General features: G+C 36.9%; 1 protein-coding gene across 20 annotated transcripts in view; it reads right to left on the bottom strand.

Moving 5' to 3' along the window:
* The window catches only part of RIMS2 (regulating synaptic membrane exocytosis 2), an 850,283-nt gene that overhangs the window by 677,891 nt on the left and 146,097 nt on the right, over positions 1 to 26,295 (bottom strand). For all 20 annotated transcript variants that reach the window (XM_027849901.1, XM_027849888.1, XM_027849890.1 and 17 more), the window contains one exon: positions 11,586 to 11,796. In XM_027849901.1, coding sequence (XP_027705702.1) covers positions 11,586 to 11,796 — 211 coding nt within the window. The remainder of the gene's footprint in view (positions 1 to 11,585; positions 11,797 to 26,295) is intronic.

Genomic DNA, 26,295 nt, shown 5'->3' with positions numbered 1-26,295 from the left:
ATGTATGTATTACAGTGAGTACAAACAACTATGATTCCAGAGGACTAATGATGAAACTTAGTATTACCCTCTTCTTGACAGAAAGGTGATGGACTCAAGATGAAGAACCAGACACACACTTTTAGATACAGCCCAATGGGAATTTGTCTTGTTTGACTATGCGTATTTGTTACAAGGGCTTTGTTCATCTTTTTCCAATAGGGGAGGAGAAGAATGGGGTCACAACAACAAAAAAAGAAATAAAAAAGGGACACTGGGGCATCTTTTTTTAAAGCAGAGAATAAAACAGAAGGAAAATCAAAAAGAAGAAACATTATAGCTCTGCAAGTTATACATTGAATTTTTAGAAAAGTGATATGTCATAGAGAATTGTACTTTCATGAATAATCCTTTCTTTTTTGATGTGTATATAGAAATATCTATTTTATTTGTCATTTACATATCCAACTTATTATACTATAATTTCCTTGAGGGAAAGAACCATATTATATATGTATGTGTATACACATACTTACATAGACATGTATCCATATATGTGTATGTATATATATCCCTTGTCCCTGCCTAGTACAATACCACACTATCCATAGTAGGTACTTAATACCTATTTGTTAAATGGAATCATAAAACACTATATACATGTGGGTTATTATTATTAGAAGGGTTCTCTTTTCATACACCATCATGGCTGTCTATCTTCTGATTCTTTCTTCTACAATCAGTTTTAAAAACATTTTTCCCACTTCTGCAAAATCTCTCTGCTGGCTCCTTCTGTACTAACATCAAATTGCTTACTCTGAGTTTCACATGACCAAATATTCTGACTAGTAAAGCTTAGTTCATCTTTAATATTCACCTGTTCACAAAACTGGACTGCCATTTTCACAAAATCAAGCACATAGTCATAGACTCAGCAAATTTCAGAATTGGCAGGGAACCCAGTGGCCCTAAGCCTAAACCAAAGCTCAGCAAGTGTCCATCCATAACACGGGGATGCGGGTATTTAGCCTTCGCTCAAGGACAAACCTCCAATGAGGAGGAACACACTAGGTTAATAACTAGCATTTATATAAAATTTTAAGGTTTGAAAAGTGTTTTCTATTTCCTCTTGAGTCATTTGATCTTCTGGCAACCCTGTGATGTAGGTGCTATCATCTCCATTTTACAAATGAGGGAACTGAGGCTGAGGGATTGACTTTCTTGCTCAGGGTCACACAGCTAGAAAGTATTTGGGGAGGATTGAAAATCTGGTCTTCCTGACTGAAACAAAACACTGAACTACCTCTTAATCAGTCAATCAATCAACAAGTATTTATTAAGCACATGTTCTCATTCAATCATTCCTCTTGTTCAACTCCACATGACCTCATGGACAAAAGTCCATGAGGTTTTCTTAGCAAAGATACTAGAGTGGTTTGCCATTTCCTTCTCCAGTGTGTCCCCGTTTTACAGATGAGGAACTGAAGCAAATACGGGTTAAGTGACTAGCCCAGGGTCACACAGCTAGTAAGTGTCTGAGGCCACATTTGAACTTAGATGTTCCTGACTCTAAGCACAGCGCTTTACCTACTACATTATTTAACTGCCTCTTGCTAAGCACATACTATGTGCCAAACTCTGAGAAAACAAAGACTTAAAAAAGGAGGATCTCTTCTTTCTAGGACCTTATAATCTGTTGGAGAAAAGAGTGTGTGTGTATAAGTGTATGTATATATATGTAGTATAAGTAAATACAAACTAAATGCAAAGCAAATATAAGATAGGGAAGAACACAGTTGCAGTCATCAGGAGAGACTGTGGGGAAGATGGTGGTACCTCCCGAACAACTATTTTTGTATGGCTTAACTTGTCAGGAAGCACTTCTTAATATCAAGCCTAAAATTGTCTTTTTGCAACTTTACCCATTCTCCTATTTCTGCCCTCCAGATCCCCTAAAAAAAGTTCTAATCCCTCTTTTCTCCCATGACAACCATTCTGATCCTTGAAAATTGCTAATTTTCTCCAACTTAGTTATCCCCAGATCTTTCAACTAATTTCCATGATACAAACTCAAGTTCTCCACTATCCTGTTGCCTTTCTCTAGATGGAATTGTGGTCCTAACCAAAGCATGTAGTTATCAGGGTACAAAGTAGCTAGGTGTCACAGTGGAAAGAGTACTAGACCTGGAGTCAGGAAGACCCCAGTTCAAATCCAGCCTCAGATGCTTACTAGCTGAGTGATCCTTGGCAATTACTTAATGTGTGCCTCTATTTTTCTCATTTGCAAAATAAAGATGATAAAAGCACTTACCTCCAAGAGTTGTTGTGAGGATAAAATGAGATATTTTAAGTGCTTTGCAAACCTTAAAGTGCTATATAAAAGCCAGCTATTATTTTTATAAAACTTCAAAGAATAGAGTATAAAAGAGGTCTAGTGAAGAAAGCATGAGAACTGTCTGTGTCACTTCATATAATTTAAATCCAATACTCAGGATCATCATAATACTAGTAAGTCACTCCAAGATGTTACTTTAGACTCAGAGAATGACAATTTCATTTCCTCTATGGAAAGCCAATTACCAATTTGTCATCCCCCCATCGGGGAGTAAAACAATCTATTCAGCATGCTATTTGGCACAGTGGAACTAAAAGAACCCATGGCCTTCTGGGACCCAACTCTACAGCGGCAATCTGTACACCTATGTAGAAACTGAGGAGGATGGCAGCTTGTTGCTTCAATGGGAAGGATGCTCTGGACTAAGAAAGGCCAAGGAGGAATCTGATCCATTTGGGTGCTAAGAAAAGGGGAAGAAAAGGATGATAAGAGTTTCAAAAGAGAAAAAGGGTCCTGTTGTCTATTGAACTCTTCTCTGAACTCTCATATCTCTTTTTAAAATCTCTTTGGTCCCACGCTGACATTTTGCCTTATGGTGTCATATACATACATACACACATACATATGACATATAATTTCATATACTAAATATAGTATCATATATTATAAGGCAAAATGTCGATGTGGGACCAGGGAGGTATTATGTGATGTACATATGTGTGCATTATGTGTATGTATATGCATGTGTGTATATCATACACATATATATGTGTGTACATGTATACACTGTGTATGTATTATATATAATTAATTCATTAACATTACTTCCCTTGCTGGTAATATCTTATGCTCTGTAAGAGTATGGAAGAATCATTTCTACTTCTACAATTTTGTTTTAAGGCCTATACCTATTTTTCTGCAAGGAACTCAGCCTACTTACAGCCTTGCTAGAATTAGACTTTGCTGTACCCAGAGGCCTGAAAGCATTAATGAAACTTCTCCCAGTGCCTCTGGAAGAATTTGGCTGAATGTTTTAAGATGTCAAATAGAAAATACTCATGTAATGTTGCTTTCTTCTGTATGCACAGTGACTTGAAGGGATACTATGATCAAAGCCTTGCAGTTGTTCATAGAAGTCTAAGGTAGAAAAGCTATGTAGAGGATTAGCCAACCAACGAATAAGGATTTATTACATGCTTACCATATACCAGGATTATAAATACAGGCTAATCTCATCCAAGAGTAGATCAGCATATCTTCAGAAAATAGAACAGAGACACTTTTACATACACAAACCAGTAGCTATTCAATTATCCCTCAACAATTCTGAGAAGTTGGTCAACTTTTCTGGTCTTTCACTTTTAAGTCTCAGCTATCAAATTCCAGATCTAAAAATGATGTTTGATTTAGAAGGTTTGCAAAGCACTTTAAATATGTTATTTGCTCCTCAAAACAATGCAATGAGGGAAGTGCTATTATTATATCAGTTTTGTAGATGAGGAAACAGAGGTTGAGGGATGTTAAGTGACTTGCCCAGGGTCACACAACTAGTAGATGTCTATTACAGGATTCAAACTCAGTTCCAAAGTTCAACACTTCATTCACTATGCCATCTAGATCTTTTGGTTATATTCACAACAACTATGTAGATATTGTTTTGCTGCTGACATACTTATGTTCAAAAAGCTTCAACTGAAAATAATTATCTTTCTTCACCTACAGAACTTACTGCTCTATTTTCTTTGAATCTGACATTCAGTTTCTGGGTTTTGCTTTTAGCCATTGGTACAGAGAACTTCTAATAAGTAAACTCCCTCTATAAGTTCAAATCGACACCCATTCTACAAGACTAGACTCATTGAAAAAGACCCTGATTTGGGCAAAGATTAAAGGCAAAAGGAAAAGGGGATGGCAGGGGATGAAATGGATAGCTATCGTTATGGAAACAACCTGACAAAATGAGAGGGTTGGACTTCATTCCACCCAGTCATTCCACTGTGCCCTCTAGAATACCTGTTCCATAGGCAACAAACTTCCCTTCATCTTAAATCTGTATCTCTCCCACTCCTTCTATCAACTAGTTCTTACTGAAACCTGGATTCCCCTTGATGACATACCTCTGTGGCCACCCATTCAGTACTGGCTGCACCTTCACGCCTTCTCCTGGTCTTCCCAAGGTGAGAAAGTTGGAATATTCCATTCTCCTCATTGCCACTTCCAAGTTTTTCCCCTTCTTCCATCACTCAGTAACCTACATTAATTTCAGGTTCATGCTTTTCATATCTACCAACCAATTAAAATCCTCATAGCCATTGTCTACAGACTTCTAGGTGACTCCCCTTCCTTCCTCAATGAGTATAATACCAGGATCACAATTTTTCTCTCTTCTTCAACTCCTGCCTTCATACTTGAGGAATTCAACAAACATATTGACTCTCCCTCAAATACCCCAACCACTCAGTTCCTCAAGCTATTCACCTCCTACTCCTACACCACACCACAGATACACACAAAGATGGTCATACTCTTTATCTTGTTATCATCCACAAATATACCACTTCTATGCTCAAGAATTCTGAAATTCCCTTGTCTGACCACAATCTGATTGGCTTTTCATCTGTCCCTCTGCCTTCCCTTACAAAACCATACTCTTAATCCACATCATCACCTCCAATCCCTAGACCCCTCAGTTCTCTCCTGGGTCATTTTTCCCTACACTAGCCACTCTATCTTCTCCCCATCTTGATCTCTTAGCAAACCAATTCAACTCTGCATTGTCCTCTCCCCTTGAATCCCTAGCCACCAATAATATTACCAATTATGCCAAACCAAAACTCAGCCTTAGATCCCTCCTACCCTTTGTCACCTTCACTCCTAAACACATGCTACTGAACAAATGTAGAGAAAATCACATAGCCATCCCTACAGATTCACTATATATTTATGTTACATAAACTCAATTAGGACCTCACTGCTGCTAGGCAATCCTACTATACCTCCCTTATCAGCTCACTATCCCACTCTCTACAGTGGCTCTTCCAAATCTTTTCATACCTCCTCAAACCTACCTGCATCCCCGCCCCATTTCCACTCTCTCAGGTGAGAACCTTGCCTCATATTTTACAGAAAAATTGAAGCCATTCTCCAAGAACTCCCTCCTCTCCTCTCTTCCTCATCTGTTACTCAGATGCCTCCTGCCACTTTCTCCTCCCTACCTCACGATAAAGTGGGCTTACTCCTTACCAAAGCTAACCCCTCTACTTGTTCAAATGATTCAATCTTACATTCTCTCTTCCAACAGATTGCCCCCTCTGTCAACCTCACTCTTTCGCTTATTTTCAATCTTTCCCTGTCTACTGGCTCATTTACTACTACCTAAAAACATGGTAATGTTTTCCCATATGAAGAAAAAACCCTTCACTTTGATCCTCCATCCCCACTAACTATAGTCCTATATCTCTTCTGCCTTTCATAGCTAAACTCCTTGAAAAGGTCATACGTGATTCCTAAGCAAAATAGGCGTTTCCACCTTCTCTTTTCTCACTCTCTCCTTAACCCTTTACAATCTGGCTTCTGACCTTACCATTCCACTAAAACAATCTCTTGGTTTCCAAATCCAATGGCCTTGTCTCAATCTTTATTCTCCTTGGCCTCCCTGTAGCCTTTGATGTTGTTGATCACTCTCCTCTTTGATACTCTCTTCTCTCTAGGTTTCCGGGACACCACTCTCTTGGTTCTCTTACTACTTCTCTGACCACTCCTTCTCTGTCTCCTTTGCTGGATCCTCAACCAGATCACATCCTCTATTCTTTTTTTTTTTTTTTTTTGGTGAGGCAATTGGGGTTAAGTGACTTGCCCAGAGTCACACAACTAGCAAGCATTATATGTCTCAGGCCAGATTTGAACTTGGTCCTCCTGACTTCAGGGCCAGTGCACTGTACCACCTCACTGCCCCCACATCCTCTATTCTTTATGTGCAATATCTCCAGAATGGAATTCATTATCTCTTCCCCTAAACTTTTCCCCTTTGCTACCTTCCCTATTCCTGTAGAGGCCAATGTCATCCTCCCAGTTCCTTAGGCCCACAATCTACAAGTCATCCTGGATTCCTCACTAATTTTCACCATACATACCCAATCTATTGCCAAGGTCTGGCAATTTCACATTTGTAACATCTCTCCAACATGTCCCCTTTTCTCCTCTGACAGTATAGACCTTCATCACCTGATGCCTGGATTCTTGCAATAGCCTACCAGTGAGTATGCCTGCTTCAAGTTTCTCCCCACTCCAATTCATTCTCCATTCAGCCACTAAACTGATTTTCCTAAAAAACAGGTCCAATCATGCGACACCATCCCCTCCACTTAATAAACCCCAGGGGCTTTCTATCACCTCTAGGATCAAATACAAAATATTCCATTTGACATTCAAAGCCTTTCACAACCTAGCCGCCTCCTACCTTTCCAGTCTTCTTACACCTTACTCCCTGACACATATTCTTTGATTAGTGACACTAGAGTCTTGGCTGGTCCTGAATGAGACAATCCATCTCTTAGCTTTAGGTATTTTGTTTGTCTCTCACCTTACCCAGAACACTCATACTCACTCCAAGTACTAACCTCCTTAGCTTCTTTTAAGACCCAACCAAAATCCCACCTTACAGGAAGCCTTCTCCAAGCCCTCTTAATCTCAGTGTCTTCCCTCTGTTAATTATTTCCTATTTATCCTGTACATAGCTTGCTTTGCATATATTTGTTTGCAAGTTGTCTTAGCAATAAATTGTAAGCTCTTTCAGGGCAAGGACTGTTTTTTGCCTCTTTTTGTATCCCCAGTACCTAGGACATAGTAGGTACTTAACAAATGTTTGATTGATTGATGATCTCTAAAGTCCTTTCCACCTCTAAATCTATAATTTTGTGATTCTAAATCAGAGAATGTGAACCTATGATCCTTTAAAGTATCAAAGTATTATCATAATTGTTTATACTTGCTTAACTATTTAAGCTTAATTTTAGAATAAGTCATTTTGGACAAAAAAATGAATTAATATTTTAAAAAATCTAAGTGCCATATTACCTCCATCTGGCCCTACAATTCATTTATTCTTTTTTTGCAGTATTCTAAATTTGTCCCCAAGAGAGAATTGATTAATTTTTTAAGGATGGCTTCACATGAAAGAACCACAAAATTAAAATGAAAGCTTATTTTATCTTACTTTATCAGCAGATGGCTAAACTAACTCAAAAAAACAACTGTATAATTAAATTTTATACTACAAAGAGCAATCTGCTTTTTGAAAATCTTTGTAACAATATTCTGCCCAAATTTCACTAGATTTGATAATACTGAGATATGACAGAAACAAAGAGAAGTGTTAAATAGCTACTAGAAGTAAGAGACTATTGCCATTATATAAGGCATCTGAGAATGGTTAAAGGGACACAATGAATATACCATTCTGTAGTTATTGCTACTGTTTAGATCCCTTCAACAGAATGTAAGCTCCTTGTGAGCAGGAACCATTTTGCTTTAGGCACCTATTAAATGCTGATTGATTGATCAGTGGAAATAGAGAATTTGTATTCAATTACCAGCTCTGATATTCACCTGCCTGACTTTGGAGGGGTCATTTACCTCTTTGGTTATGTTTCCTCATTGGTAAAATAAAAGGATTGGACTAGATAACCTTTAAGGTCCCTTTCTACTCTGAATTTATAAATTTATGTAAAATTATATTAGCTACTATCATTTTCATTAATAATAATGTTGATGATGATGATGTTGATAAATTTATTTAATTGAAGTTGAGCAGGAGAAAGAAGCTCTATCACTTCCTCTTCAGTCTTTAATCAAAATGGATGAGGGGCTAATGTTAGCTCCCTTAATATTCTTGTCACTTAAACCCATGGGTGTGCTGAAGCTAGCTCAAGCTGACATGAAAGAGCTGATTGTTAAATTTTCAGTGTGAGCATTTACACCAGAGAAAATGGAAAATGCTACAAATCCAGGCTTGGTTTATTGTTTTATTGGTTTCTTGCCTTAAAAAAGTGATGTTGAAAATGTTAATAGAACCACTGAAAAGATCAATTTCCAAAAGATTTATTATGTACAAATTATACATATTAGTCCTTAGTAGAGTATTTTTCTTTTTCTTTTGGTTGCTTGATGTACAATATGTTTTGTATGAAGGTAGTAAAAAATAAACTTTGATCTTCCAAAACAAATTCAGGTTAAGCTTAAAAGTATGTCATGAAAACATTTTTTTTCAGGGAGTCTGTTATTAAACACTTAGCACACCCCTGTTTAAAGTTAAAAAGGAAGAAGGGGGAAATGAGAATATGAAGTGACTACAAAGGGACACCTAGGGAAATTGCAAGGTAGGAGTTTGTAGGAATCTAAGGAAGAAAATTAAGAGGAATTGAAGGAAAGTTATTAGTTATGGACCAAATGAAAAAAAAAGGGACAATGAGAATATACGGCAAATGGGCCCTATTATGTCAGAGTAACATGTTAAAATACTTACTTTTTCACAAAGAATCTAGGTAAGTATGAAATTGGTTGGCAAGATACAGTGAGAAAGTAACTAAGGATAACAGCTGTCATTAAGTGTTTTTTTCTTTTTTTTTTAGGTTTTTGTTTTTTGCTAGGCAATGGGGTTAAGTGACTTGCCCAGCATCACAAAGCTATTAAGTGTCAAGTCTAGGCCAAATTTGAACTCAAGTCCTCCTGACTCCAGGGCCAGTACTCTATCCACTGCACCACCTCGCTGCCCCACCATAAAATCTTAAAGCACCTTAAAGCACAGTTGACTTCAGTGTAGATCTCTTTACCTAAGCCTATTTGTATAAGCACAAGCTTACATATTTAAGCAAATATAAACAATCTCCTAAAGTAGGGTCAGCTGCTCCATGCTACAAAAGCTCACCTCTTTAACAACAATATTCTAACAGTGATATTCTACAGCCACAACTCATGGAATGCCACCATCTCAGAAGAATTAAAATCATGAGTCACCCAAAGGGGCAGTGGAAATATATGTAAAGGGATAAAGTCACCTATAATATGTTACCAAAAACGATTTGTACATGTGAAGCAAGATGAAAGTCATCACCAAGGACAGGCAGTTTTACAGAATAGAGAGAGAATAGTTGAATCTCTGATCCTAGGACCCACATTCAGATCCCAACTCCATCATTTGCCACCTGGGCAATCTTGAAAAACCATTTAAACTAACTGGGCCTCAGTTTCCTCATATGCAAAATGAGAGTGTTGGTCTATATAACCTCTGAGGTCCCTCCCAGCTATAGCTTTATGACCCTATGAGCAGAAATGTAGTGGCTATATATTAATGACACATGAATGTCAAGAAAAGGAGATAGTGTAGTCATGTAGGAAGACAGAAGAACAATAGATGGACATCCTGAGTGCTAGCTACATTGATATTTGCAAAATATTTTAAAAGAAAACCTTCTAGTGCACTGAGAAATCCTCTTTGAACTATATTGGAATTAACAATAACTAAAAATCAACATATTACATATATTTAACTTATCACCACAACATGAATTTGACCTACTTACTATGAAAATAGAAATAGAATAAAAGTAGGTTTTGTTTTGGGGGGGGAGTTTTGCGAGGCATTCAGGGTCAAATTATACATAGGGTCACACAGCTAGTGAGTATCATGTGTCTGAGGCCAGATTTGAACTCAGGTCCTCCTGACTCCAGGGCCAGTGCTCTATCCACTGTGCCATCTAGCTGTCCCTTTTTGTTTGTTTTTAAGGAAAAACTATGGAGGAAATTACTCATGCTAAAACTAAAAGTTGACAAATTAAAACTAATTTCCTAGCAAACTTTCTGTTTCTGGCCAATTTATAAACATAATATTTCCAAAACACATTTGAAGATCATCCGTACGTATGGGGACTTTCTTAAGCAACATGCCATAATGGAAAGGGTACTAGATGTGAATCTGGGTTCAAATATCACCTCTGACACCTTAGACAAGTTACTTAAGTAGTAACCTATGCCACCTACCTGCCTCTCTTTCACTTTCCTCATCTATAAAAAAGGAGGGTATTGGACCTAATGATCTTTAATGTCCCTTTCAGTTCTAAATCTATGAGTTTATGTTTTTGCTGTTCAGTCATTTCAGTCATGTCTAACTCTTCGTGACCCCATTTGGGGTTTTCTTGACAAAGATTCTAGTTTGCCATTTCCTTCTCTAGCTCCTTTTACAGATAAGGAAACTGGAGCAAACAGGTTAAATAATTTGCCCAGGGTCACCCATCAAGTAAGTGTCTGAGACCAGATTTGAACTCAGGAAGCTGAGTCTCCCTAATTTGACAGTCTAATGTATTAGCCTGGAATAAAGTCAAAGCTTCAGTTTCTTCCTCTATAAAATGAGCCATCTGGATTAGGTGATCTCTAAAATCTCTACAAGTCCCTAAGGTCATAATCTTTTGAACTGAACAACTTGTCAATATGGGAACTCAATATATTTTAGATACATGGGTGGCCAAGAAAAAAAGAGAAATAGCATTAACCATTATTTACTCCTCAGTTTTAGAGTGTGACATAAACAAGGTTTGAATCCCAGCTTTGTCACTTGCTATCTGTGTGTCCTTGGATAAGGGAGGATAGAAAGGAACAAGTATTAATTAAGTACCTACTATGTGCCAGGCATCACACAATGTGCTTTACAAATATTATCTCACATAACCCTGTGAGGTAGGTGCTCTTCATACTCCCATTTTATAGTTGAGAAGACTGAAGTCGATAAGAGGTTAAATGACATGTCCAGGTCACATAGCTAGTAAGTGTCTGAGAGCAAAGATGAGCTCAGGTCTTCTTGACTGCAGGCCCAGAACTCGATTAGCTACATCACCTAGCTACTTCTCTTTTAATGTCTTCATCAGTAAAAAGAAGATGTTGAACCTGATGATATTTAATGCCCCTGTCATCTATAAATCCATTAGTTTGTGAACCTGATCCTATTATCTAACAGGTTACATTGGGGGAAAAAACCAAATCTACATCATACAAAGTGAAGTAGAAACTGAGACAAAAGTCCTAGATAACTCAGCCTGAAGAAAACTTCTTTTCCCTGAAATACCAAGATGTAAGTAGAGTTTTTTGCTTGAATGATTTGAATAATGACCTCAATTATCTATTTCATTTTGTTATTATAAACCTGGCCATGATTAAATATGCTAAACACAAATCATTTAAATGACTTGTCAATCCTGCTTAACCCAAGTCATTTGCATACCTTGTTTGAGCGCAAAGACACTCGCCCTCCACAGCGCGCGCAGAATTTTGTTTGGCAATATGAACAGTTATGGCCACATCCATCGGCAAACTTTGTTTTATGGCAGATGCCACAAGTGGGAGCATCACCCTTCTGCTCCTGATGCTGCTGGGATTCTTCCCCCATTTTCTTGACCTGCTCCTTGTACATTTCAAACTGCTGGTGCAATTTCCTGTTAGGAAAACAGATTAAAAAAAAATTAGGCTCCCAATGAAAAAAACAAATAATTCAGTTCTTCAAAAAAAATATTATCTTAAGATTATGTAACATTTATTATAAGAAAGCTTTGAAAATGTTCAAAACAACACAGACATAATATTTAGTAGAACGTAGAAAACAAAATAATGCAATTTGATCATTTCAAGAGGAATGTCTCTTTGGGACATTCAGTCATGACAATGCTGCAGAAAGTTTGGCTCTCTTTATGAATATTAGCTCAGACCTAAATTCATCACATAGATATAACCATAGGGAGAGAGCCAACTGGACATCTATTTGGCATAAGACATGTTGAACTAGATTTACTTGAGTCTAATTCTAAAATTATCTCTTATAACCTATAAGATACCCAGATATCATTATGCCTTTTAAATACTATGTTAAAATGATGTAAGACTAGCTTATGAGAGGAAACATGTCATAGTAGTGAGAGTCCTGGGCTTGGAGTTAGAAGGCCTATATCCAAATACTGTATTGGGAATTTGCTAGTTGCATGATCATGACCAAGTTGCTTAACCTCTCAAAATCTCTATTTACCCATCTGTAAAATGGGAATAATAATACCTGAAGTACTTGTTTCAAAGGGCTGTAATGAGAATCAGATATGATAATATATGGGAAGGGCTTCACAAATCTTAAATTGATTGATGATGATGATGATAACAATAATAATAATAACCTATACTTTTGTAGTACCTTATAGCTGGTAATGTAGCTTCCATGCATTTTCTCATTTAATCTTCATGACCATCCTATAAGGTATCTACTACAAGTATCATTAGCTTCATTTTTAAAACGAGGACAATGAGTCTGGGAGGGGTCATAGAATCATAAATCCAGAGCTAAAAAGGACCTCTACTCCAGACACTTCATTTTATAGGTGAAGAAACTGATGTTCAAGGAGGTTGAGTGACTTGTCCGAGGTCACCTAGATATCAATCTTCAGAATGGGTATTTGAACACAGATCTTCTGACTCCAGAAATAGTGGTTTTTCTACTGTACCACTGTACTTTACCCCTCACACAATAAAGATGCTAGTAAATGTCAGAAATGGGATTTGAACTCAGTTTTCTCCCGACTGCAGGTCCAGAACTCTTTTCATAAGATCATGATATTACTATTATTATTTTGGAGCAATTAAAAATGGAGTTCATTTGGCAAAAGAAATATAAGACTAAGACTTTCTTGAATCTAATTCTAAAATCTCAACAACATTCACAGTATAGGGATTCCCCCTTTATTATACTTTTGAGTGATTTTTTAAAAAATTATTTCCAACTAAAAATGGTTTCATGTTTTTTACTAAGAGGATAAGAAGGGGGCTGATCCCCTTTTGGCTTTTAAAGTAAAACTGAGACCCATGAGCCTCACATAGCTGAGACCTAGTATCGGTGGGGGTGCCTGCAAGACTCAGACATCATGAGGGACACGGGATGATTGGCTTCACTAATTGGTTAAATCTGTTTAAGAGTCTGGATGCCAGTTGGCAGACAAAATAGTGAGAAATATTAGAAGTGGAACCAGAGAAGCTGTACCAAAAAAAAAAGTAGAGCCAAGTTTTAAAGACATAGAGGATGACCCACCCCCATACCTCACCTCCACCCAAAAACAAGTGGTTTGAAGTTTCAGTTAATCTAGTTCTAAACAAAAATTTAAATTTACAGAATATTTCTGAAATTTTCAAAACTTTTTTTAAATGGCTTCAAACATTTTTCTAAAGTCAGTGACTATTAGAAAAAAAGGGCTACAGAGGTCCTGACACCCATTCCTCAGTTTCTTCCACTTGTAATAGCTGTCTGCTCTTGGTGCCTCTACCTTTTCACTAACTTACTTTTCAATCCCTTTCAATCTAACTTTCAACCTCATCACTCAACTGAAACTGCTTTCTTCAAAGTCACCAATGAGCTCTTGACTGCCAAATCCAACTGCCCATTTTCATTCCTCATTGTTTTCGATCTCTCTGCAGCACCTGACGATGATGATCACTCTCTCCCTTCTCTTCATTTTCCAGACACTGCTCTCTCCTGCTTCTTCTCCTACATATGTGAATACTCTTTCTTAGTCTCCATTCCTCCATTGTTATTGACATCTTTCCACCTCTTAGTAGTTGTGTCCCAAGGCTCTGTCCTGGGCCCTGTTCTCTTCTTTCTCTAAATTTTCTCATCAGCTCCTATGGATTCAATTATTATCTCTATGCAGATAAACTCACAGATCTATATATCCAGCCCTATTCTCTCTCCTGAGTGACAGGCCTACGTAAGCAGCCATGTTTGGGGCATTTCTATCTAAATATTTAATAGATGTCTCAAACTTAACATGGCCAAAACAGAAATTATCTTTTTACCCAAAACCCACCCTTCTGAACCTCCCTATGACTGTTGGGGCAGATGACCAATTCCCCATTCACAAGCTCAGAGTGATCCTTGATTCTTTATTCTCCTTTACCCACTGGATTTAGACAGTTGCAAAATCTCATCAATTCTACCTCCACATTTCTCACATCTGTCCTCTTCTCTCTACTCATATGGTTACCATCCTTATTCAGTCTTTCATGGCCTGTCACCTGGACTATTACAATAGCCTCCTAATTGGTCTCCCTGCCTCCAGTCTCTTTTCTCTCTAAAACATGAGGTGGACCCACAATGGATAGGTAAGACTTGTTCTGCTTGGTGTCAGGTGACAGAATCAGGAGTAAGAGATCTAAGTTGCAAAGAGTGAAATTTATGCCTGAAATCAAGAAAAAAATCTTTCAAACAATTCAAGGCATCCAAAAGTAAGATGGGTTCCCTAGGGAGGTAATCTCTCATTAGAGATCTTGAAGCAAAGGCTGAATGATGAGTTGTCAGGTATGTTGTAGTAGATTCCTTTTCAGGTACAAGTTTGGTTTACCTGGACACTGAAGGCCCTTCCAACTCTGAAATTCTATGATTTTAAGATTAATTTTTTCCACACCATATTTAAATTATAAGGAAGCCAGATAGTTTTCTTGACCTTGACTCTAACCACAAATAGCTCATTGTTTTTCCCTGCCTGTACTCCCACTGTGCCTGGGTATAGCTCTGAGAGGTACACAGATGGTATCAAGGCAGGGGTTGACAACCTATGGCCTCTGTACACAAAGAAGGTATGCTATCCAACTTTCAGGGTTTAAAAATGGGTACAGAGGCAACCAAAACCAGAGTGGAAGAAACAGACTAGAAGGATAGGAGGAGTCATGAAAAAGGTGAACAGCGAATTTAGCTTGTAAGGGAGTAGATATAGACTAGTGTAAAAAGATAGAGAGTAGAATTTCAAAGTTCTGAATCTTACCTATGATGTGTTCCTATTATATAACAACAAACATTTGTATGTCTAATCTTGGGCCATTTTCCCAATAGTCTTGCCAACTGCCTTGTTTCTTAGATCACAGATACTGCCCTAAAGGTTTAAATCCTTTCATCTCTGGCACCTCTGTCCAGAGTACTGGCTATTCTGTTTGGTGGCTGCCTCACCTGGCTCACTATCAAATCAACTCTACCATTATTTTTGAAAGGGATGAGTTAATCACTTTCCTAAAGGCTCCATTTACCATCCCTATAATTTTCCAATTCAAAGTATCCCTACTTGGCTAGCATTCCTCTTTGGACGTAGTATTCCTCCATTACAATGCAAGCTCCTTAAGGGTAGGGAATATTTTTGCTTTTGTATCTGTGATTCTCTTCTTCCACTCCCACCCCCCCCAGCTCCCCACTCCCACCCCAGTACTTTACATAGTGCTTAGCGCATAGGAAGCACTGAATAAAAGGGTTTTTTTCATCCATTAATTCACTGTTTCTAGTGTATACGAGTTACCTCCACCTTCATACAATTTGTGAAAAATAAGAGTCCATCTTTCACTTGTAAAAGCCAGTGTCCTCTACCATTCCACCTTTTGAGAGTTAGCTGAGGAATCTTCTCCCTTTTCTCACACCTTTCTCCTTAGAGTAAACAGCTTTCCCCATCACCATTCCAAACACTCATCAAAGAAGAACAAAGATTAAAAACTGGAAAAGTATAACCCCAACATTATGCCAATCTATACTCTCACCCGGGACATGATAATATTGGAAAGATGCTGTGATAGGAAAAACATGGTAATATGCCAACCAGCTTTCACAGAAGAACAGAGATACCTTTACCGTAAGTTGGTTGAAATAGACCACAGGAGTTTCAAGAGGGCAGGATATGAGTTTATCTAAATGTATTTCAACTAGTCATATACAGTAGAGTGCTTTAATAAGTTTGTGGAATAGAACTGATCTGAACTGAACAGAACTGAACTGGATTAAACAGCCTAAAAAATTAAAGAATAGAGCATAACATCGGCTGTGCTATTCATTTATCCAATCTTAGATGAAAGGGAAGAGAATGGCAAGAAGAAAATGGTATAGATATGGTAATTTCCACACCTTGCCTAGAAAAGTATGCATCGAAGTACCCTTCTTGTAGCTAGTACAGGAGAACTCAGACACTTTCAAAAGTAATACAAGAATAACACAGATAAAAACAATGCTGAGCAACATCACAATAATGTTTAAAAATAAATATTGTAATAATCGGTTCACATCTTATTTCTATTATGTATTAGAAAAACTTTTTATGTTGCTTAAAAAGAAAATCAGAGAAGCATATCAAAAGGTCTCTCAGTCAAAACATTCATATGAAATTTCATATTTAGTTTAAGATTCTTTATCTTTAACAGCTGTTTTTCAGGGTGATACTTCAAAGATTTTGTTTCTTTTTTATATTAAGCCAGTATGACTAATTTCCTGTAGGAAATTAAACTCAGAGGTCAATTTCCTCAACAAAACCTGTATGAATTCACTAGATACAGAAATCTTTGGAACTGAAAATGTCCTAATCCCACTCACAAAATGAAATAATCTTGATAATAACTCTTGTGGTTAGAAATAATAAAACTGAACTCAATAACTCATTCTAAATGCTAGGTATTAAAAATGTTTTTTTTAGGAAGAAAGATTTGGAGCTATGGAAAAATGGAAAAGACACATTATTATATAGATGTATTGAGATAAGAGTATCTTTTCATTGATCAAAATATTTTATCTTGTTGAAAAAGTCATGGATAGGAAAACAACTTGGAATTACACAAGAAAAGTTATGAAACAACACTCTTGAATCAGCAAGGCCATTACTGTCCATATTCCCCAACGAGTCCAAAGACAAATGGGAATTTAAAGTTTGCAAAGCACTTTATACATCATCTCATTTCATCCTTGCAATACCCCTGTAAAGTAGGGACTACCATTTTCCTCATTTTGCAGATTAGTAAATTAAAGCTGAGAGAAATTGCTTGTCACATAGATTGTAACAATCTGAATCCTAAGGCAGGATTCAAGCTCAGGTTTTCCTGACTCCAAGGCCAGTACCTTCTACGAAAATATTTGTATATCTACTTTTTGCAGTGGAGAAAACTGAAAATATAGTGTTGGACAAGTAAATACACCAACTATGCCATTTCTTAGGTAGGAGACCCAGGAGGCCTTCTAGTACCTCTCTCACTAGCAGGTTCACTTTTGATCCAGTCAGACAGGAAGACAGAAATGGAGTCATAATAAGGGATTAAATAAGCTTACTTTATTCTAGTCTAGTCTTCTCAAAGGGAGTTTGCTGATAATGGGAGCTCCAACTCCTACACCATTCCCTAACAATTCTTCTCGTGGGGGCAGGCGTGAAGTGCGGGGGGAGGAGGGGCATCTCGATGGGGTCAATCAAAACAGGCATTGCCTTAAATCCCCTCAAGGCTCAACGGGGGCAGGCTGAGGCAAACATGCAGATTCCCCCACCCAAGCCTCGATAGGGGCCAATCAAGGCATGCATAGCATTCCAGCTTGTGCATTCACCCCTAAGGGGTCCCCACTCACTGACCAGTGCCCACTTGCTTTATAGGGCAACAGACAAAGAAGGCATATTGCCAACAATAGCTTCACTATTTTACATTACTTCATCCCTATATCTACATGACTGTGCAGTAGAAACTGTTTTGAACCATGATCATGAGAACTCATAACTAACACCTGGGAAGTAGAGATTGTTATGGTTATGGATTTGAGGAAGAAAGCTCTAAGAAAGAAGAACAAAAATCCACCTTAAACACACTAACACTCACCTTATTTACATAAAGCAAGTGCCTATAATCAGGGAATGACTGAACATATTGTGACATATGAACATCGTGGCGAGTAAACACAATAAAGGTAGACTGAGGTACAGACTCCAAGCCAGTTTAGTTTATTAACAGCAAAGCATATAACTTTACAAAGTAGGTCATTCTGGCAACCTCAGGAAAGCCAGCAACCCCAGAGAAGGAAGGGATCATCTTTATTAACATACAACAAAGAAAGGGTCTTTGTAGGCAGGGAGAAAAGGTGATAGATTGTAGGGTTGGGGCAGGAACATTATGATTAGCTAAACTGAGCAAGGTGGACTGGCATTCAGGTAAGGCTAATCATGCCCCTCTCTAGCAATTAAGGAATGTTAATTATTTTGTGGGGTCCATCCATATCTCATAGTCTTTTGCTAAGGGTTCACAACTAGCAGACTTGCTATCTCCTTGAAAGAAACAAAAACAGGAAAGGACTGATGACATATCTTTCCGGACAGCAATTTTGTGGGGCTAAACAATGGATATCCATAAAGTATCCTAGGGAATACTAGCATGAGAGTTAACAACCTTTTTTTTTTTAAGCTAAACTAACTTTAACCTAGCTCAGCCAGATTCCTGATCTCAACTTAAGTCAGATGGATGCAGACCCAGCTGGATGCCTGAGCTTAACTCAAGCCAGGTGAATGCAGTCCCAATTATAAAATTAATACAGCATAAAGTCAGTTATGCCTAAGTACACCACACCTAAAACAATGCTTTGTAAAAAGCCCCCATTTAATAGATTTATTAAGTTGAATTGGTTTTTAACACTCAGGATCATGAACATATAGCTGGAAGCAGCAGTATGCTGATAAATGTTTAACAACCAGCTCTCCCCCCCCAAAAAAAGCATATACCCACTAGAAACAAGTTTAATATGCATTATTAATATTTTCTCCATCACTTTCTTAAGTCTAGACAACAAACAAAACAATAAATCAAGCCCTGATACATAGCATTTGTAGATTTCTGAGGTATAAATATGCACACTGAAAATTTAATAATCAGATCTTGATCTTAAACTGGCTCCAGCACACCCCTGCCTAGAAGGGACCTGAAAGGTCTTCTGATTCAACCATATAATTTTACAAATGAGACATCTGGGGCAGTTAGGTGACGCAGTGGATAGAGTACTGGCCCTGGAGTCAGGAGGACCTGAGTTCAAATATACCTCACACACTTGACACTTACTAGCTGTGTAACCCTGGGCAGGTCACTTAACCCCATTGCCTAGCAAAAATAAATAAATAAATAAATAAACAGATGGTGCATCTGAGGTTTACAGAGGTCAAAGAATTTGTCCAAAGTCAGACAAATAATAAATAACAGATACAGGATTTGAACCCATGTGTACAAAAACTGACGCTTTCCACTACACCATCTAGGCAGAAACACGGTTAGAGTGATGTCCTTGGCTATCATATTTTTGACACTTTCTTAAACTTTTCTGACCCTGCATATGAACAGATTAGAAGCCAAAAGAAAAAGGGAAAGGCAGCAATGAAAATCAATACTTGACTACAGCCCAAAATAATAGGTCACTCACAGAGCCTAGGTATCTCCTGATTGTAGCACTGACTGATAACCATATTAGAGAAAATAATTGGATACCCTAAAACTTCATTTCCATCAAGGCCTAGATGACTGTAGGGATTTCTTCTGATCCCACAGGAAAAGTATATCACATCATTTCTGTAAAATTTGCTTTCATGTAAAGCTTGTTAAACACAATCTTGAAAAGAATGAATTACAGATAAAAGTGTCATATTTTGAGAAATTATGAAAAATTCAAGATATAAATGGTCTTTTGCTATACACACATATACAAAAAAGTACTCCTTTGAAAAAAATGAAACAATATTAGAAGATGAAGCATCTTTTTCTACCACTGCACAGGGAGACTATTACATTCTCTTCACCAAACTAAAAAAATAAAATAAAAGATGTGATCACTTTAACAACTGTATTTGTCATAGGATGGGTGGACAACTGAAAGGCATTTAATCTCAGACTGGCACAGTCACAAAGGGACTAGAGCTAAAGTGAAATGCAGCAGGCCAACTTCTATTATAAGTTGCTAACTAAGATCACATTATGGTAATTAATACAAGTATGCCTCACTTCACAGAGTATTGTGTTACCGGAAAAGTTGCATGCAAATTTCGATTTCATAAACACGTCTCCTTTTAAGTGTATTAGGGACCTCATCATTTCAGAGAAACCTGTAGCAAATATCTTAGCAAAGTGAGAAATCATCTGTAATTTGTGTTTTTGAGTTTGGGCATTAATTATTTTTTACATACTATGAAACAATGATGTTACATTTGGTACATAGCTTCTAAATGAAAAACAAAATCAAATTCAAAATTCTGCTTATTGTTACTTTATTACTTATTTGTTACTTCTTTAATTGGATCAGGCAAGATAGATAAACTCATCGACTAGATATATTTCCATGTACACACTTTATTGCTTGGCCAGAAACGGTAAGGCTTTCTCATTAAGAATACAATACCATGTAATTGTGACTCCATTGTTAAACATTCATTTTTGTTGGTAATTTTCAAATTAGATGGTTTTTATTAAAGAACTACAACTTTTAAAAATCTGTGTGCTGATTTTTGTTCATTTTTCTAAGAATAATATAGATTTTTAAAAACTTGATTAGAGAAATTTCTGAAAAGGAATCTACATGAATTATACAAAATATCTATTAGAACTTAGGAGTAACAATTATAGAAATACACAGAAACAATGCAATTGCCATTTTTATTAAGTACTAAATGAGTAAAATGTAATTTTAAATATATATACATATATCATAACTGTGTAGCCACATAACATATTTTTACTAATTATTTTAAATAATTCTTTGTTGGAAAATAATTCCAGGTAATTTTATTGAACTTTGGTTCATTTTTCAAATTGTTTCTCATTCGTAATTTAAATTTACAAAATAAGAATGACAGTTCTGCAAATACTAATGGTATTATAATGAATTAAGGCAATTACTTTTTCCTAAATAGCTTCCATTTCACTTCATACATAACAAAGTAGACACTCTATAAGTAGTAAAAAAAAATAATAAATGTTTGTTCAATTAAAAACAATTGGATATGATTCCTGGATACAGTAGTTGATAAAGGTCAGATCTACAGAGACAAAGTTAGGCAGCCTGGAACCATCCAAACAAATAACTAAGTTTAATGAAAAGTAGATGATCTTTATAAATATCCTGGTGGTGCTAGTAGTAATGATGATGATGATGATGATGATAACAAGCATGATGACTACAGAAACAACACATTTGTACAGGTTCAAAATTGGCAAGACTGTGCTAAACTCTACTTTATCTGCGTAGAATAGGCCTAATTACAAAATGAATTTTAGTACTAAAATAATTAGTAATACATATTATTCACAGGACAAAACACACATACACAAACATACACACACACACACACACACGAATCTCTGTTGGTAGTTAGCTAAGAGCTCAAGAAAAGACAGGAACTCTTTCAGGGAATAATTGTTTTCTATCCAGTATGCTTCATCCTTATCTACCCAAAGAGCTTTGGGAAGATGAGGTCCAAATTCTCTAAATCTAATATACATGCTGTTTTGCATACAGTGAATATTCAATAAATATTCTTTGAATAAATGACTACTTAAATTCTGAACTTGCTATGAGATACCTGATTTACTACTGTAGTAATACAATAAATAAGTGTTCTGAAAGAGCTATTGTGTTTCCCTGGGCACTAATTTGCTGAGAGTAACTTAGGCACTAGAGATATTGTGATTCATTAATTGTCTTGTAGATTAAAATTTCTATTACAATTAGGATTGGTCTGTATAGCCAAAACCAAGTAGAGAATTGCACAACTGCCCAGGTAACTTGGCACTCACTTTAAACCGAATCAACTGGAGCAACTTTATAGATGATCCCAAAGTAAACAGCCTTCCACTTAGACCTGGCTGCATACAGCAAGTCTCAACAGCACAACAGCACAAGGAACATGCAGTATACTCTGTGGAGACTCCTTTTGTACCCTGCTTATTACCAGTGGATAACATAACACTGGAAGGTCTATAGTCCAATTATTGTTGTTCAGCTGTTTCAATCACGTCTGACTCTGTGACCTCATTTGGAGTTTTCTTGGCAAAGATACTGGAATGGTTTGTCTTTTCCTTCTCCAGCTCATTTTACAAATGAGGAAACTGAGGCAAACAGGATTAAGTGACTTATCCAGGGTCATACAGCCAGTAAATGTTTGAGGTCTTCAAATTTTAATTCAGGTCTTCCTAACTTTAGGCCCAGCACTCTATCCGTTGGGCCACTTAACTGCCCAATAAAGTCCAAAGTAGAAACTAAATTTTAAAGTTAAAAGAAAATTGAGTAGCTAAAAACTCTTATTTCTCAAAATGTTTTCAAGCATTCAACTTTTCTTCAAAGATAGAAGACATCAGATTTTTTTTTGTTACGTTTTGAGTTGAGTTGTCTCTCTCTCAACCCCACATTAGAAAAAGCCAACATTTAACACAGATATGGAGAACCACACAATATATACTTCCATATATCAGTTCTTTTCCTGGAGCTAAATAGCATCTTTTTTTATTTTTTAATTAAACAACCTTATCAGAACAGACATTCTAAGATACATAATAGCATGGAGTCAACTGATAATTCTCCAGATTACAACTAATCTGCATTTAGGCTAGAAGTAGCTCTCCAACTCCTCAGTACTGGACCAAATGAACAATAGTGTTATAGGCAACAGGAAACAATATTACAATAGCATGGTTACAAACCATCTTTGGCAATTAAAGGCCAACACACACAGCTAAGCAGAAAGCTTAAAATTTTACAAACATTATTTCTGATTATTCTGTGATTGATGTCAGCTGCAAAGTGACTCACATAGTACCTCTCATAGGAAGAGAGCATCAAAATAAATAGAGTGCTTGACTTGGAATCCAATATTCAAATGATGCCTTCCTTATGCCTTTAGTAGCTTCATTTACCTGAACCAATAACTTAACTTCTCTCAGCCTTAGTTTTGCTGTTGCTTGTTTTCTGTTTTGCTTTGCCTTTCCTTGCATCCTCAGAATAATACCTGACACATAATAGCTGTTTAATAAATGTCATTTAACTGATTGACTAACTGAAGCTTCCTCATCTATAAAATGGTAGTAATAGCATGACCAGTCTCACAGTTTTGTTGTGAGGATCTGAGGAGAGTATGAATGCAAAGCAATTTGTGAGCCTTCAAGTACTATAAGTCACACATTATATATATATATATATATATATGTGTGTGTGTGTGTGTGTGTGTGTGTGTGTGTATGTATATGTATATGTATATGTATATGTGTGTATATATATAATATATGTGTTATACATTACAGTGTGTATTATCTATACTATATATTGATGTTATATATAATATATATTATATTCAGTTATTACTATTAAATAATGAGTGTTGTATAGAACAACTTAGTGAATGAGTCTGCATTCTCTTCAGGGCAATAGTTGGCAACCAATTCCCAGATCTTATCTTTATGGCTATGCAGGCATTGAGATAAGGAGAGCAAGGACAGGATCTAATATATATTTGGAGAAAATTCCCTAATACAAAGGGCATCCTAACAGTCCAGTGGACAAGAGATCAAGTTAGCTCCTGATCTTTCATGATTAAATTAGTGGCAACTAACTCTGACACTGTTCTAAGACCCAATATAAAAATTCCATACATTATATGTCTTATAGTGTTGCCGTCATCAAAGACACAAATAGCAAGGCTACACTCAGTAAAATTACAAAATAGAAGTTTACTTGGAGCATCCCACCAGCATACCCCACTTGTAATGACAAGAGCACCAATATTAGAATCAGAAAACCTTGGTTCAATTTCTGGCTAGTTTTTTACTAGTTGAATGTCTTTGGTCAAGCCACTTAAACTGTCTGAGCCATGGTTTCTTCATTTATAGAATAAGGGTAATAATTCATGCAGAGAGGCCTTGTGCAGGGCAGATGAAGAGTTAGCCTTGTGAATCAGGACCCTTAACCTTTCAGTGTCCCTAGGCATCTCTACAAATTTCTAAGTTGCAGATAGGGTACTAGGTTGCAAAAACAAAAGAAGACCCTCAATGGGAGTCCTCTTTACAGATGAAATTAAAAATACAGTAAAAAATCACTATACAACGCTTGAATTACCTTTTTTCATAGGTTTGATGGTAGGACAATATTTTTAAATTAAAAAGTAATGTGGAGTGTCCCAAAAATCTTAGTGCAGCTTTAACCTTTAATAGCCTAAATGTCCCTTATATAAATGTAAGTTATTATTATTTTAACCTTTCCATCAGATTTTCCACTAAAATCAGCAAATATAATAGAAGAAATACTTACTGAGTACCAATTTTATTCAAGGCATGGTGCTAGATAGTGGGGGAGATACAAAGTTTAGATTATATATTGCCAGATAGAGAGAACATCCACTACGATATGACATTGTAAATATGTTCTAGAGGTACTAAACAGTCTACTATGTGAGGACAGAGGAAGTGGAAGGAGAGTATTATCAAAAAAGAAAGATCAGAGACAGCTTCCTGGGGAAGCCAGTTTTCAGAGAAAATGCATGAGAAGCCTGGCTGCCCCAAATTCCAAACTGTAACACCCAAGGCAAGCTCAGGCAAGGCCCAGGCTCCAGAACTTTGCATTCTTCTCTTCTTTTTCTTTAAACTTACCTGTCCAGTGTTCTATTCCTTTCAGATCTTATGAGATAACTGCTAAGCTGATGGAAACAATTTGTGCAAAAGTTTGAAGGGATATAATGGTTTTAGGGATCGCTCATCCCAGAAAACAATTTAAGAGGAGCCAGACTTTAGCCCAAATGATTAGCCAACTCTGGGGTTTTCAAACACAGCGGCAGACAGTTATTGATATTTGGAAGCACTACCTACTCTTGCCTATCTGTAGCATCATCAAATGTCATCACTTTATATGGACAAACATATGGCTCTTTAGGGGTTGCAAAGGGCTTTACATGGCTGATCTCATTTGATCCTCACAACCACCCTGTGAAGTAGTTGCTATTTTTATCTTCATTTTATAGATGAGGAAACTGAGATTGAGGGAGGTCGAGTGACTTGCCCAGGGCCACACAGATAACAAGCATGTAAGCAAGATTTGAACTCATTTCTCTGATTCTAAGTCTACAGCACCTAGATGCCATAATAATAGCTAATATTTGTAAGAGCTTTAAGGTTTGCAAAGGGCTTTATATATGTTATTTCATTTATCCTCACAACAACTTTGAGAAGTAGGTGTTATTATTATTTCCACTTAACAAATAAGAAAACTGAGGCAGACAATAGTGATTTGATCAGAGTCACACAATTGTCTATTCATCTAGCTGTCCAATCATCTACCCATCTATCCAACTCTCTATCTTCTGTCTATTGAAAGCAATATGGAAAGGCTAAGTGGTATAGTAAACAGAGATCTGGGCCTGTAGTGAGTTCAAATCTGGTCTCAGACACTTACTAGCTGTGTGACCCTAAGCAAGTCGCTTGACCTTGGTTTGCTTCAGTTTCCTCAACTATAAAACGGAGATAATAACAGCATCCATAATGCATGGTGGTTGTGAGAATTAAATAATATTTGTAAAGCACTTAGCACAGCGCCTAGCACATAATAGGCACTATATAAATGCTTATTCCCTCCCCTCCCCTTCCTTCTCTCCCTCTATCTAGCTATCTAACTATATCAATTATAAAAACATCACTACGGTCTATATAAAGCTAGAGAGAACTCTCTCTCACTTTCTCTCACACACACTTTCTCTCTTCTCTCTCTTTCACTTTCTCTTTCTCTCTCACTTTCTCTTTCTCTCTCACTTTCTCTTCCTCACTCTCTCTTTCACTTTCTCTCTCTCTCTCTCTCTTTCCCTCTCTCTCTACAGAGAGAGGTAGAGACAGATAATACATAGAGATGATCGATAATAGTTTTGATAGATTAATGGAGAGATAGGTAGGTAGATATAGATACATAGATAAATAACCCAGGTCTAGGCAGCAATATCCCTCTACACGAAGGCACAAGAAGAATGTCAAGCATGCTAAAATAACAAGAATATCAATACTTGGCTCAGAATAAGAAGAAACTTTCTAACAATTACAGCTCTCCAAAAGTGGCATCTGCTACGTTAAAAAGTAGTAGTAACTCTAGAGAATTACAAGGCCCCTGGTTTATAGCAAGAAGA

Source organism: Vombatus ursinus, unplaced genomic scaffold, assembly GCF_900497805.2.
Source record: "Vombatus ursinus unplaced genomic scaffold, bare-nosed wombat genome assembly UNPS02008961.1, whole genome shotgun sequence".
NCBI lineage: Eukaryota > Metazoa > Chordata > Mammalia > Diprotodontia > Vombatidae > Vombatus > Vombatus ursinus.
Note: the sequence above shows the minus strand (reverse complement) of the source record. Positions and strands in the feature narration are given on the sequence as shown.